At 39.5% G+C, this 14,162-nt stretch overlaps 1 protein-coding gene across 8 annotated transcripts in view; it reads left to right on the top strand.

The window, feature by feature from the left end:
- Positions 1–9,347, top strand: part of ANXA5 (annexin A5) — a 29,978-nt gene extending 20,631 nt beyond the window's left edge. For 3 of the 8 annotated variants that reach the window (XM_074040384.1, XM_065545430.2, XM_065545431.2), the window contains 6 exons: positions 3,091–3,204; positions 4,635–4,728; positions 5,647–5,742; positions 7,329–7,387; positions 7,614–7,736; positions 8,816–9,347. In XM_074040384.1, coding sequence (XP_073896485.1) covers positions 3,091–3,204; positions 4,635–4,728; positions 5,647–5,742; positions 7,329–7,387; positions 7,614–7,736; positions 8,816–8,875 — 546 coding nt within the window. In that variant the 3' untranslated portion in view covers positions 8,876–9,347. Of the gene's footprint in view, positions 1–3,090; positions 3,205–4,634; positions 4,729–5,646; positions 5,743–7,116; positions 7,166–7,328; positions 7,388–7,613; positions 7,737–8,815 lie in introns of all 8 variants that reach the window. The other 5 variants (XR_012435048.1, XM_045392828.3, XM_074040382.1 and 2 more) reach the window with 3 other exon arrangements.
- Positions 9,348–14,162: the final 4,815 nt, after the last annotated feature.

The raw sequence follows: 14,162 nt of genomic DNA, 5'->3' as shown, positions 1-14,162 counted from the left end.
GGAAATTTGAAACATGAGAGTTGAAAACTGGAAATTGGTAATAAAGGAATTATTTGGGTTCCTCGAACCACCAATCATAGACCTCTTTCTGGTCACATGTTTCAATTAAGAGAATACACAATTCTTGGTTGTTTGTCATGTATCATTGAAAAAGGAAGAGCCATATTCACTCCTCCAGTGGAAAAACCCATGGATGTGCAATCTCACTTTGCTAACAGGAAAGAGGAGAGAGGTTATTCTTTTGGGTACGGTGATTTTATAATGGTTTCAGAATGCTGTCATATCTGTCTAGCTGGAGAGAAAAAAAGAACTGAATGTTTACTGAGGGCTCTCTGTGCAGTATTTGACTCTTGCTTCACTCTAAGAAAATGCAAGCCGATTGTGTCCAGCCCCTGATTATAACCTTCAGACTCTCTGGTGGTTCCTTTGTCCTCAGGATAAAGTCCGGGTTCCTGAATGGGTTACAAGCTCCTTTGTTATCTGTGTCTTGTTTACTTATGCCTCCAGCCTCTCTCACTTGGTCTCTGTGCCCTCTTGCCCCTCCCACCCCTCTTCACCTGAGTCCTCTTCAAGAGTCACTCTTCAGCTTAGATACTTTAGAGTTAGGTGCCCCTCACAGGGAAAACCATGGCCCGGCTCCGCCCCCCCCCCCCCCCCCCCCCACCAGGCTTCCTGTCACAGTTCTTTCCACCTTCTCTGGAAGCCACCTATTTACTTGACTGCCTTCCTGGGCACCCTGAGCTGTCAGTTCAATTGTGTCCTCAGCTTCTGGCATAGAGTAGGTGCTCAGTAAATAACTGATGAATGAATGAGCACATAACTCTACCAGAGAGGGGCAGTTTCCCTTTTATGGATAAAGAAACAAGCCCATGGCTTCCACTGAATAGCAGTGGAGTTGGAATTCCTAACGAGGCCTGTCTGACTCCAAAGCTCTTTCTCTTTCCCTAGAAGATAGTCAGTGTTCTTGAATATTAATATTTCACTATAAGAATATTTCACTACGAGATATTCAGTGTTCTTGAATATTAGTGCCTTCTCTGATTTTCTCTATCATTAAAGGGCTTATTAAATATCAACTTCAAGCACAGATCTAGCTTAACTCCACCTTCTGTCGCGGAGAGGGCTGGAGAAACCCTGCAGAGTTGTACTCCTGTTAGGGGCTTTGGTACTGAGGTGGTGATCGTACTGCTTTCTAAGCATTGTTTGTGGCTTTGCTAGAAGATAGTGCTGTTTCTGTCATTCCTACTGTCAAGAGTAGAATAGGAGTTCTGGGAGCTTTTCGGGTCACAGTGTAAGAAACCAACTCTAGTCCTCTCAGATGTCTGCAGTGAGGCCTGCATTAGCAAGCAGAGGGCAGATTTCCCAGATAGTCAGTGATGTAATGAGAGCATTGCTGCAGCATGAGGCTCCTGAGGGGAAAACTACATTTTAACCTTGTTTTCATTGATTTCTCTCCTTGGAGCACTTACTGGATAGCACTGCTGTTCAAACTTTCGTGGGCATGCGGAGCACCTGGGGACCTTTAATTGCAGATTCTGATTCTATGGGTCTGGGCAGGGGCTGGGAGTCTGGATTTTGAACACAGATTCTGATTCTGTGGGTCTGGGCAGGAGCTGGGAGTCTGGATTTTGAACACGCTCTCAGGTAATGCCTGCATCCTTGGTCCTTTGATTACTGAGGCTGTATAGGTGACACTTACCTGTCATGCAGTGGTCATAACCATTCAGAACCCTGAGAGTACATGTGAGACTGTACATGTGAAAACTGCTTTATGGAGTTACTTTAAAATATCCCTTGAATGGAATCCAAGCTTTTCTTAGCCTTCCAGTGACCAGGAGTAACACAGAACATGTTATGCTGGCTATTAGTTTTTGATTCTTTAAAATGTATTATTATTAATTAATAAACCTGTTGAAAACAATCTTTCAGCATTATAAAAAGGAACACACCAACTTGTACCTCATAGCAAGGGCAGCTGGGCTTTTATCACTAGTGAGAATTTGAGATTTCTTGAGAGTAAGCTGAGACGGCTAAAGGGCCCTTTTATAAGCGTTTGCATTTTTGTCTCTACTGATACCTGGCACTAAGAGGATTTCAGTTATTTGAGAGGTTTGATAAGCCATAGAGTCATTCACTTGGGAACCAAACATTTTGTAGATAATCCACTTTTTAACATTTTTAATGTGTTAAACTGATTTAATATTTTTAATACATTAAAACAGATTTTACCTTCTTCCCCGATAAATCCTTGTTTTATGCTTTCTCTGGAGGGAGAGTTGAACTCTTAGAGGAAAGAGGGAGAAAGAGAAGTAATCAGTTTACTGGGCACTTGCTACTGATTACCAGACCCTGTCCAATGCATTATGTAAGTTATATAATTTCCATTAATGACTGTATACACTGAGGCTGAAGAGGAGATTAAGTAGTTCATCTGAAATCTCGCAGATAGACCATATCTGTTTTGACTCCAAAACCTCATCCTTTGCACTGAACCAGGGCTTATCAAACTGTACTTAGGCTGTACCATAAAGCTTAGAGAAGGGGTATAAGGGTCCCTCATCCAGACGGATCCATGAATATTGGGCATCCTCATTTAGAAGAAAGGATACTTACACTAAAACAAAACTGTTAAATAGCATTGTTTTACATGAAGAAGCCATCATTATTGCATATGATTACTTAATAATAGTTTCACAATAGATACTGATCGCAAACATAATTCTCCTAATAAAATTAAAAGATTATGGTAAAAATACCTGACATCTCACCAATTATTCCCATATAACAGGCTTAACTCCTGTACCTACTAGAGAAAATTTCTAGACATTTAAAATAGTTGATAAGAAATATGTGCATCAATGTCTGTGATACTGTACAAGATGAGTCCGTCACCCATTTAGGTGTTAATATATTTGTATATTTTATCTACATGTGGAAACATACCAGAAGTAGTAACTAGCACCCTCAGGATGTTGATATTAATAGCAACTTTTCTTTCCTTTCCTTTTCCCCTTTCCCCTTTCCCCTTCCCTGCCCTCCCCTCCCCTCCCCGCCTTCCCCTTTCCTTTCCTTCTTGCTGTTGTTGCCCAGGCTGGAGTGCAGTGCCATGATCTAGGCTCACTGCAACCTCTGCCTCCTGGGTTCAAGCGATTCTCCTGCCTCAGCCTCCCGGGTTCAAGCGATTCTTCTGCCTCAACCTCCCGGGTAGCTGGGATTACAGGCATCCACCACCGTGCCCAGATAATTTTTTGTATTTTTAGTATAGACAGGGTTTTGCCATGCCCAGGCTGGTCTCGAACTCCTGGGCTCAAGCGATCCACCCACCTCAGCATCCCAAAGTGCTGGGATTACAGGCATGAGCCACCATACCTAGCCTGTAACTTTTATTTTCTTATTTTTGTTTTTTCTTAGTTTTACAAAATTTCTCAATGAACCTGTGTTTTTTTGTAATTAGATTTTCAAAGTTATTTTAAGAAAGGTCTATGTCATCATGATATGGTTCTAAAGTATAGATACATGCATGACCTTCAGAGTTAGTATCTTTTCAGGTTTGAAGAGCATGTTCACATGGCTAGAATTGGTATTATTCATTTTTACCATTAAAATAATTAATTTTAAAATTGAGCATAAAGATATGTGAGTCTCATTTTTTTTCTTATTCTCCAGAAATATAATAAAAAGTAGATCTTTACCACCATAATCTACATTTTTAAACATACCGTGATCAAACCTTCTATATCAAACCTGTTATTATCACTTCCTGTCTTTATTTGGATTGCTGCTTGTGGGCATAAGGCCAACTGCAAGTAGCAGCCTCAGCAAATTGCATTCATCTTACTTTAATATGTATACTTAGTTTGAAATGAATAAAAAGATAGTACAGTCATTGTAAAGATTGATTCTTTGGATTTTCATAAATTATTCACATCTCAATAAGTGAATTCAGAGTAAATGTTGATGTTTGTATATAAGCTTATTTTTTTAGGCAGTTATATGAACACAAGAAAGCATATATTTTTTTTCCATGTCAAAAGGGAAATATGGGCATTCAAACTATTCAACCACTATTTATTGAGTGCTTCTATATGCCAGGCACTGTGCTATACCCACAACCTTTTAAACATTTATTGTGATCTTTGGAAATATGAAAACATTTTATAGCTAGCCTTGGTTAAATCTCAGTTGTAAAGATAAAATATGAAGTGTACTCTTAATCAAGTGCTATTGAACAAGCAAAACAGAAAAGGCAGACAACATAGCTTCCAGTTAAATCCTTTCCCAGTCTGTAAATGGATGTATCAACAGTGAGGTAATCATAACTGTCTCCTGACCCATATTGTTGCTTCTGAAAGATCGGAGGTTATGGCAGACATTTTGGGAACATGTAACCTTGCACCATTGCTGTGCTCTGTTGCTTGGACCCATGAATCTTCTGTGGCACAGTTCAGTGGCAAGCTCCAAAGTTGCTCCAAACTCAGCTGAGTTTCAGCATAGGAAACATTAGAAATGAAAACTATTAATACAATATGATGAATCAAGTGAGTTAAAATTCAGGGAGTAAAAAACAAGTGTGATTAAGAACCTGGAAATGAGATGGAGGAACAATTTATTAATTGAGTTTGAAATTTTTGCAGGCTTTATTTCAGGCTGGAGAACTTAAATGGGGGACAGATGAAGAAAAATTTATTACCATCTTTGGAACACGAAGTGTGTCCCATTTGAGAAAGGGTGAGTGAAAAAAAATCTTATAGGGCAGTTACATTGGTAAATTTGGAAAGTGCATGAGCCGGTGTGACAGAATACCTTCCTCATAGCAGGGACTTAGCGAATGAATCAGTTTTTGTATTTCTTCCTTTTGGTGACCTGGAGAAATCTCACATTGTCTTTGCTGCTGTGTAGCTTTTACAAACTAGAGCTCCTTAGTCCACCCTTCACTACTGGAGGATGGCAAGGGAGGTCAGATCTCTAGATTGTTCTTCCCATAGTCACACATCACTGGGTAGTGGCTCACTACACATATTTCCTCCTAGAGATTGGTACCCATGACCTCATCTCTGGATAGTCATCAGCACTTGTGGTATCAGTTGGGAATGAATTTAGTGTAAGTGACAGAGAACCCTAATAGTGGCTTGAAAAATCAGGGTTTTTTTTCCAGAGGTGGGATTCCATGGTTGATTTGGTAGGACCTGAGATCTTTCAGATCTTTCTGTGTGTTTTTTTTTTTTTTTGCTCCATTATCCCTAGTGTTTTGCTTTTCTTTCTCGTATTCATTTCTTCATTATCACAAGATGTCTGCTCTAGCTCCAAACTTAACCATTTCACAGCAGGAAGGAAAGGAAAGGGTAAACCAGTCATATCTGTGTATCACTTTTTATAAGTGAGGAGATTTCTCACATCCCCTCTGGTGGATTTACCTTTAGGTCTCATTGGCTGTAACTAGTAAGGGGACTGGGAAATCAGTGAACAAAGTATACCTGCAATCCATTGCTTAGGGCTTGGCACATTGAGGCTCTGAGCATAAGGTTCTGTCAGCAAGGAAGAATGGGAGATTAGTGTTCAGTAGGACACTACCTAATCAGAGTAGGTATCTTCTTTCTGGAAAGAGTGATCCTTATGTGATTAGGAAATCATTTTTATTTTTTCTAGTGTTTGACAAGTACATGACTATATCAGGATTTCAAATTGAGGAAACCATTGACCGGGAGACTTCTGGCAATTTGGAGCAACTACTCCTTGCTGTCGGTAGGTGATTTACAATGTATTCATATTTTTGGTGATAAGAGCTAGAGTATTTTATTCGATTGAGGCTGCATCTGAAAATAACCACCTAGGTGTGAAAGGAAGAGTTTGAGATGATATTTAGGGGAAGCAAACTCATAAATTTCCAATTCGGAAATTTATTTTGATGTTAGAAATACAGGATTGTCTGGTTAGTTCATCTAAATCCTATGGAAATACTAAGATAACTGTTTAAAAATCGTTTTGAAGCTGCATTAAAAATATTATTTCTTGAAGAACCTGAAATGTCGTGGACATTATCTCAGAGGCTTGTAAACATTATTTCTGATACCTGTGGAATTTTAGAATTCTTTTGAATATTGTCCTCTCAGCTTTGAGGCAGATTAAGAAATTGTCATCTGGTTTGGAAAAGAAGAATATCTTTGATGTAATAGAAGATGTGATGATGGTTGTTTTCAAATTAAATAATTTAGTTTTATTTTAATTAAATATTCAGAATAATCTGGAAAAATTGGAGAACTGAATCTGTGCAGTTAATTGCAGCATTATATACTCTCCAAAACTAGGGTGAATCTAATTTGTGAGTCTCCTCTAGTCCTTTTTTCATATGGGTCTGCAGTGAGCCTCTGTCTGCTGTTTGTTCCGAGTATTTGGCATTGAGCTCACACTTTGGTGCTCTTTGTCTTCAGGAGAATAAGCTTTTAAAGATGTGCATGAACCAGCTCTAAAAGTAGCCTTTCACTTGAGTATGCAGTTAATGAACTTTTACTAGAAAACTTTTAGACAGGTCCTTCATAATTAGAATCCACATACAAATTGCCGGGCATGGTGGCTCATGCCTGTAATCCCAGTACTTTGGGAGGCCGAGGCGGGTGGATCATGAGGTCAGGAGATCGAGACCATCCTAGCTAACACGGTGAAACCCTGTCTCTACTAAAAATACAAAAAATTAGTCGGGCATAGTGGTGAGAGCCTGTAGTCCCAGCTACTCAAGAGGCTGAGGCGGGAGAATAGCGTGAACCTGGAGGCGGAGCTTGCAGTGAGCCGAGATCGCATCACTGTACTCCAGCCTGGGCGACAGAGCCAGACTCTGTCTCAAAAAGAAAAAAAAAAAAAGAAAAAGAAAAAGAATATGTAGAGAGTATAGGAAGATCGCACAAGAGTTTTAAAAAATTAGATAGCGTAGTATTCTTGTATTACTTGCTTGAATGTCTTGGAATGAAAACTTCCAAGGGGTTTGTATAATTTATTGGTGGTGAAAAATATGTGGTATTATAACAATCCAGTCTGCCCAAACTGCAGTATCCAGAAAGTCCTCACAGAACAAAGGGGCATAGAAAAAACATGTGCCCTTATTCTCCATGCCTTTCTATGCAGACCTCAGAACTCCAAGGAAAACCCAAGCCAGTGTCTAAGAAAATATTTGGTGAGTGAGGACGTTAGATAAGCTTACAGCTCTTTAGCCTCTGGTACTTTTGTGTTTTTATACAAGTAGAGCTATAAATGCAGGAAGCAGCACTTGATTTTTAATTACTTAATCCTTTTTATATCAGAATAGCATTTGACCATTGTACTGTTTATTTTCTTAGTGAAATCTATTCGAAGTATCCCTGCCTACCTTGCGGAGACCCTCTATTATGCTATGAAGGTAAGTGGATACCATGAACCTTCTATCTAATACATTTCTGTAATTATTATTCTTCATTTTTGCTTATGTTTTAGATGATAGACCTTGGGAATTTTTCTCTTCTTATAACATTCTACCCAGTTCTACTAAATTGTTATACCTTATTGATTCACCTGCACCTGGGAGCGTTTGATCCTATGTTTGAAGTTTTTAAGCATTATGCCTCTCTCTTTCTATTTTTTTAAAGGGAGCTGGGACAGATGATCATACCCTCATCAGAGTCATGGTATCCAGGAGTGAGATTGATCTGCTTAACATCAGGAAGGAGTTTAGGAAGAATTTTGCCACCTCTCTTTATTCCATGATTAAGGTAATAGAACCTTTCTTTAAATTATGTTTGGTAATCCAAAGCAGACTGGTATGTTGCATGAAAGACAAGAATGGGAGAACCTGATTCTTGTGTTAAGTTTAAAATTTTAGTGGCATGATTAGAGCAATGAGTTAAAAAGCGTAGCATAATGTTTCCTGAAGTAGAGATGATGGCTCCTAAGTGAAAGCATGGGTGTTGATGTGGCTGAGGCTCTTGGTGAACTTAGAAGCATTATTTAGTAGTGGTGACAGATGACTCAACAAACCAAACCTCTTGCCTATGATAATAATGTGTTCTTTCTGTCTTTTACCAGTTCCAGCTGTCCTTACTAGTCCTTCTTTTATTTCATATCAGCTTTTCCTTTCTTTATCGTCTTTTATCACCTTATCTCTGATGCTGGTTTCTAATTCAGGAAAGAGCCAACCAGGTCATATTGGGAGTAAGTAAGGAGCCCGTAGGTATTAGTATCATTTTTGTTCTTTTTAAAACAAGGTGCTCTGTGGCCTGTAATTACATTTAGCTTAAGGTCTTTTGACTTTTTTTTTTCTTCTGATAAAGGTTGATGTGGACCATGTACAAAGCAAGATTTCAATTGAGCAGAAGCTTTTAGTTTAGCATGTGTGTGGTGTGGCTGGCCCAAAGGACACTAGAGAGTTTACCCATGCACCTTTAGCTTGAAACATTAATTTATCATGCGTGTCTGCGTGTGAGACAAGCAGATGCAAAGCGTGTCCTGCCCTTCTGTCTCGGAGGGAGAGCCATGACAGCCCTGCAGCCCTAGCACTGCCCATGTTAGCTGATATATACTAAGTGATAGAGACTATTCTGTTTAGAAGGCTTGATTTAACTATAGTTGTTAAAGTTTCCCTGTTCTTTGTGTTACCAGAGAGAATGCTGAGTGTCTGAGGTTACATTGGTAGGAAACTCCCTGCCTAACATTCCTGATGCGAAAGTCACAGAGATTACCCACTTGGGAGAAGAATCTTATAAATAAAATTTGTTGCCAGTTATTTGTTAGTTTTAAAATTTTCTGTGGCTTCTGTGAGTCACGGAGGTTAATGCAATACATTTGGTTTCAGGGAGATACGTCTGGGGACTATAAGAAAGCTCTTCTGCTGCTCTGTGGAGGAGAAGACTAATGTGTCACGGGGAAGAGCTCCCTGCTGTGTGCTTCTGCCGCCCCACTGCCTTCCTTCAGCACCTCTAGCTGCATTTGTATGCCAGGGCTTGACACATTGCCTTATTCATACTAGCATGCTCACGAACAACACATACGCATCATAGAAGAAAATAGTGGTGCTTCCTTCTGATCTCTGGTGGAGATCTCTTTGACTGCTGTAGTACTTAAGTATACTTATGTTACTAAGTTTAATGCCTGGCCATTTTCCATTTATATATTTTTCTTTAAGAGGCCAGATTGCTTTTAGCCTTTTTTAAAAACTTCATTTATATTACATTTGTAACCATGATACCTTAATCAGAAGCTTAGCCATGAAATTGTGAACTCTTGGAAATGTTATTAGTCCAAGTTCGCAGCTAAACTAAACCTGTAAAATTATGGTGATTGTATTCAAAAGATTAATGAAAAATAAACATTTCTGTCCCCCTGAATTATGTGTACGTGCGTGTTTAGATTTATTGTTAAATTTATCTATTTAACAATGATATCTCTTTTTAAGCTAATAATTGACACTGTTGTTAGTTGAGAACTGAATTTACAGTTGGTCTTTTGGGCAATAAGAAATGCAACACCATGGACTGAATTTCCTTCATAGTATATGATTTTTCCTAAATATAGGAAAGATTGAAGGGGTCTCTGGTTTATTTGCACCATGTTTATTTACGCATCTATTAAAGCAATGCTTGTGGTGCTACTTGCTTAGTAGAAAAGCTAATTATAAAACTTAATGCAAAAATTCAGAGTACTACCTTTCTTTCCTCTTTCCTGTTGTGAACTTCCCTCCCATTTACCGTCTGTCACTGTCTTTGAGATAAATAAAAAAGACAATAATTTTTTCTAGAAAGCAGTTTATCAATCTCTTCTAATATTTACCTTTCAGTTTTCTGTTTTCAAACTGCTATTCGGTTGGTGTCATTTTTCTTTTTGTACTTATGCCCTTCCGGATGCATTTTTTTTTTTAAAGCAAAGTAATTGACATTAATAAGATTTTTAAAATAAAATGAACTAATCTTCCTTTGAAAACTTTAAAATAGTGACAATATTCTTTTCACAACTGTTGATGCTCATCAGAATAACCAGGGGAATCTTAAAAACCGTGTATGTGTACACATGACATTGGATTTTTTTTTTTTTTTGAGAGGCCTCGTAGGCAATTTTGATGCAGAGGCAAGTTGAGAGTCAGTTGCTTATACTTTTCATATAGAATATGATATGTTTCAAAGAGTTCTGTTCTGTTACTGAAAATAGGCCACTGGCTTTAACTATGCCCTGGATTATTTGTTAGTCACACTTTAAGAGAAATCCACCAGTGAGCTTTAACATTTACTATATTTTCTGTAGGTCTGGATCTGAAAATTTATTAATAACATAATAATAAAAAAAAAACCACAAAAAACATTTGCTATATTTATCTACTTAGTGACCTTCTTCCCAGCTCTTTCTGTGAGTTTATTGGAAGACAAGTTTTTGTGGAACTAGATAAGCTGATTCTAAACATCATGCAAAAAAGGAAGGATTGTTAGTAAAACTTAAGAGAGTAGTGAGGGAGCACTATTCTTTACACAAATTAGACTATATATCCCAAATAGCTGAAACAGTAATACTGTGGCATGAACAGACAGACAAAACAGCAAGTTCAGATATGGAAACAAATCATTTGGAAATTTAGTATATGTTAAAGGTAGGCCTTAAATTGCTGGGTGAAGATAGCATTTTTTTTCTTTTTTTTTTTTTGTTTGTTTTTTTTGTTTGTTTTTTTGAGACAGAGTCTCGCTCTGTCGCCCAGGCTGGAGTGCAGTGGCGCGATCTCAGCTCACTGCAAGCTCTGCTTCTCGGGTTCACGCCATTCTCCTGCCTCAACCTCCTGAGTAGCTGGGACTACAGGCACCCGCCACTGTGCCCGGCTAATTTTTTGTATTTTTAGTAGAGACGGGGTTTCACTGTGGTCTCGATCTCCTGACCTTGTGATCCGCCCACCTTGGCCTCCCAAAGTGCTGGGATTACAGGCGTGAGCCACCGCGCCTGGCGATAGCATTTTTTTTTCTAACAAATGGTGTGAAGACAGTTGGGGAGCCATCTAGGAAAATATAAGGCTGGTTCTGTACCTCATATATCAGGTAACTCTCAAAATGAAACAGATTTAAAACTTATATGAGGAAGAAGCATGGAGGGATTTCATCATACCTGTGCCTTTTAGATTCTCTGGGAAGCAGATCCTGAGATGGAGTTAGGGATGCAACAGGTTTATTGAATGGAACAGGCAAGAGGCAGGATTGGGCAAGGGGTGTCATCTGACTACACTGCAGACCTGACCAAATCTCTGCCAGTATCATGTGGAACTCTGAGGCAAAGATTTCTTGCAAGAGCCCTGTGTGAGACAGAAGTGCCTGGGCCCTGTGCCACCAACTTACTCAATTATTGGCTAAGTGTCTTCTGGAGAAGGGCTTGTGTTGGCTGGAAGGCTGAGGCAAAACTTGAGGGAGATTAAGAATTGGAGGCTGTCAGCAACCCACATTTTTCACAGCTTGGAAATGAGTCTTTTCTTGAAAGGGGATCTGAGTGGTGCAGTTCTGTGTCTGCCATAATGATCTTGAAGTGGGAGGCCTTTCACCCCAAATGCAGAAGCCATAAGAGAAAAGATAATTATTTTTGATTTCCTAAAAATCAAAAACTACATGAAGAAGGAAGGAAGGCCAGGCATAGTGGCTCATGCCTGTAATTCCAGCACTTTGGGAGGCCAAGGTGGGTGGATTGCTTGAGCACAGGAGTTTGAGACCAGCGTGGACAACATGGCAAAACACCATTTTTATTTTTTAAAAAACCAAACAAAAAATTAGCTGGATGTGGCACACGCCTCTGGTCCCAACTACTTGGGAGGCTGAGGTGAGAGAATGGTTTGAGCACAGGAGCACAAGGTTGCAGTGAGCCTGGAAGGAGGGAAGGAGGGAAGGAGGAAAGGGAAGGAAGGAAGGGAGGGAGGGAGGGAGGGAGGGAAAATCACCATGAAGGAAATTTAAAGGACAAATGAAAAACTGGGGAAAACATTGACAGTTCATACAACAAAGATCTAATCTCCTTAGTACATGCTGCCACACCTTGTTTTATTGCACTTTGCAAGTAATTAAAAAAAACTTTCTTTAAAACAAATTGTAAGTTTGTGGCAACCCTGCATAGAGTCAGTGTATCAGCACCATTTTTCCAATAGCATGTGCTCACTCTTTATCTGTTTGTCACATTTTGGTAATCCTTGCAATATTTTAAATTTTCATTATTATGTATCTAATGGTGGTCTGTGTTCAGTGATCTTCAATGTTACTATCATAATGAAAGTGCTATGAACAATGCCCATTTAAGACAGTGGGCTTCACTGATAAATATGTGAGTTCTGACTGCTCCACTGACTGGCTGTTCCTCGCTCTCTCTCTCTCTCTCTCTGATCCTTTCTATTCCCCGAGAGAAAACAATATTGAAATTAGGTCAGTTAATAACCCTGCAATGGCCTCTGACTGTTCAAATGAAAGGAGGAGGCTCACACATCTCTTACTTTAAATCAAAAGTTAGAAATGATTCAGCTTAGTGAGGAAGGCATGTCAAAAGCCAAGGCAGACTGAAAGCTAGGCTACTGGTGCCAAACAGCCAAATTGTGAATAAATGTAAATTTTAATTTTCTTTCTGGAAGAAAATTAAAAGTGCTACTCCATTGAACACATGAATGGTTAAGACAGTGAAATAGCTGTATTGCTGACATAGAGAAAGTTTGAGTGGTCTGGTTAGAAGATCAAACCAGCCACAACATTCCCTTAAATCAAAGGGAGATCCTAATTTTCAATTCTATGAAGGCTGAGAGGTGAGGAAGCTGCAGGAGAAAAGTTGGAAGTGAGCAGTTTTGGTTCATGAGGTTTAAGGAAAGAAGCCATCTCTATAGTAGAAAAGTGCAAATTGAAGCAGCAAGTACTGATATAGAAGCTGCAGCTAGTTCTCCAGATGACCTAGCTAAGATAATTGATAAAGGAGGCTACACTAAACCACAGATTTTTAATGTAAACAAACAGCTTTCTATTATAAGATAAGATTTATAGCTAGAGAGGAGACATCAATGCCTGGCTTCAGCTTCAAAGAACAGGCTGACTCTTCAAGGGCCAATGCAGCTGGTGATGTTAAGCTGAAGCCAATGCTCATTTACCATTCCTGGATCCTAGGGCCCTTAAAAATCATGCTAAATCTACTCTGCCTGCATTCTGTAAATGGTACAACAATGCCTGGATGATAGCACATCTGTTTATAGCATGCTTTGCTGAATATTTTAAGCTCACTTTTGAGACCTACTGCTCAGAAAAAAAAAAAAAATCCTTTTCAAAATATTACTGTACATTGACAATACACCTTGTCACTTAAGGAGTGAATGTTGGAGCTTTACAAGGAGCTGAATGTTGTTTTCATGCCTGCTAACACAACATATATTCTGCACCCCATAGATCAAGGAGTAATTTCAACTTTTAAGTCTTATTAAAAAATGTATTTTGTAAGGGCATAACTGTCATAGATAGTGATTCTTTTCACGGATCTGGTCAAAGTAAATAGAAAACATTCTGGAAAAGATTCGCCATTTTAGATGCCATTGATATGGTTTGGCTTTGTATTCCCACCCAAATCTCATGTTGACTTGTGATCCCAAGTGCTGAGTGGTGTGAGGTAACTGGATCACAGGGGTGGTTTCTAATGGTTTAGCACCATCCCCCTAGTGTTGTCTCATAATAGAGTTCTCACAAGATCTGGTTGTTTGCAAGTGTGTAGCACCTCCCCTGTCACTCTGTCTTCCTCCTCCTCCACCATGGTAAGATGTACTTGCTTCGCCTTCACCTTCTGCCATGATTGTAAGTTTCCTGAGGCCTCCCAGCCATGCTTAATGTACAGCCTGTAGAACTGCGGAGTCAATTAAATTTCTTTTCTTCATAAACCCAGTCTTAGGCATTTTTTTTTTTTTTTTTTTTTTTTTTTTTGAGACGGAGTCTCGCTCTGTCGCCCGGGCTGGAGTGCCGGGCTGGAGTGCAGTGGCCGGATCTCAGCTCACTGCAAGCTCCGCCTCCCGGGTTTACGCCATTCTCCTGCCTCAGCCTCCCAAGTAGCTGGGGCTACAGGCACCCGCCACCTCGCCTGGCTAGTTTTTTGTATTTTTTAGTGGAGACGGGGTTTCACTGTGTTAGCCAGGATGGTCTCGATCTCCTGACCTCGTGATCCGCCCGTCT

The sequence above is a fragment of the Macaca fascicularis genome, chromosome 5, assembly GCF_037993035.2.
Source record: "Macaca fascicularis isolate 582-1 chromosome 5, T2T-MFA8v1.1".
Lineage (NCBI taxonomy): Eukaryota > Metazoa > Chordata > Mammalia > Primates > Cercopithecidae > Macaca > Macaca fascicularis.
Note: the sequence above shows the minus strand (reverse complement) of the source record. Positions and strands in the feature narration are given on the sequence as shown.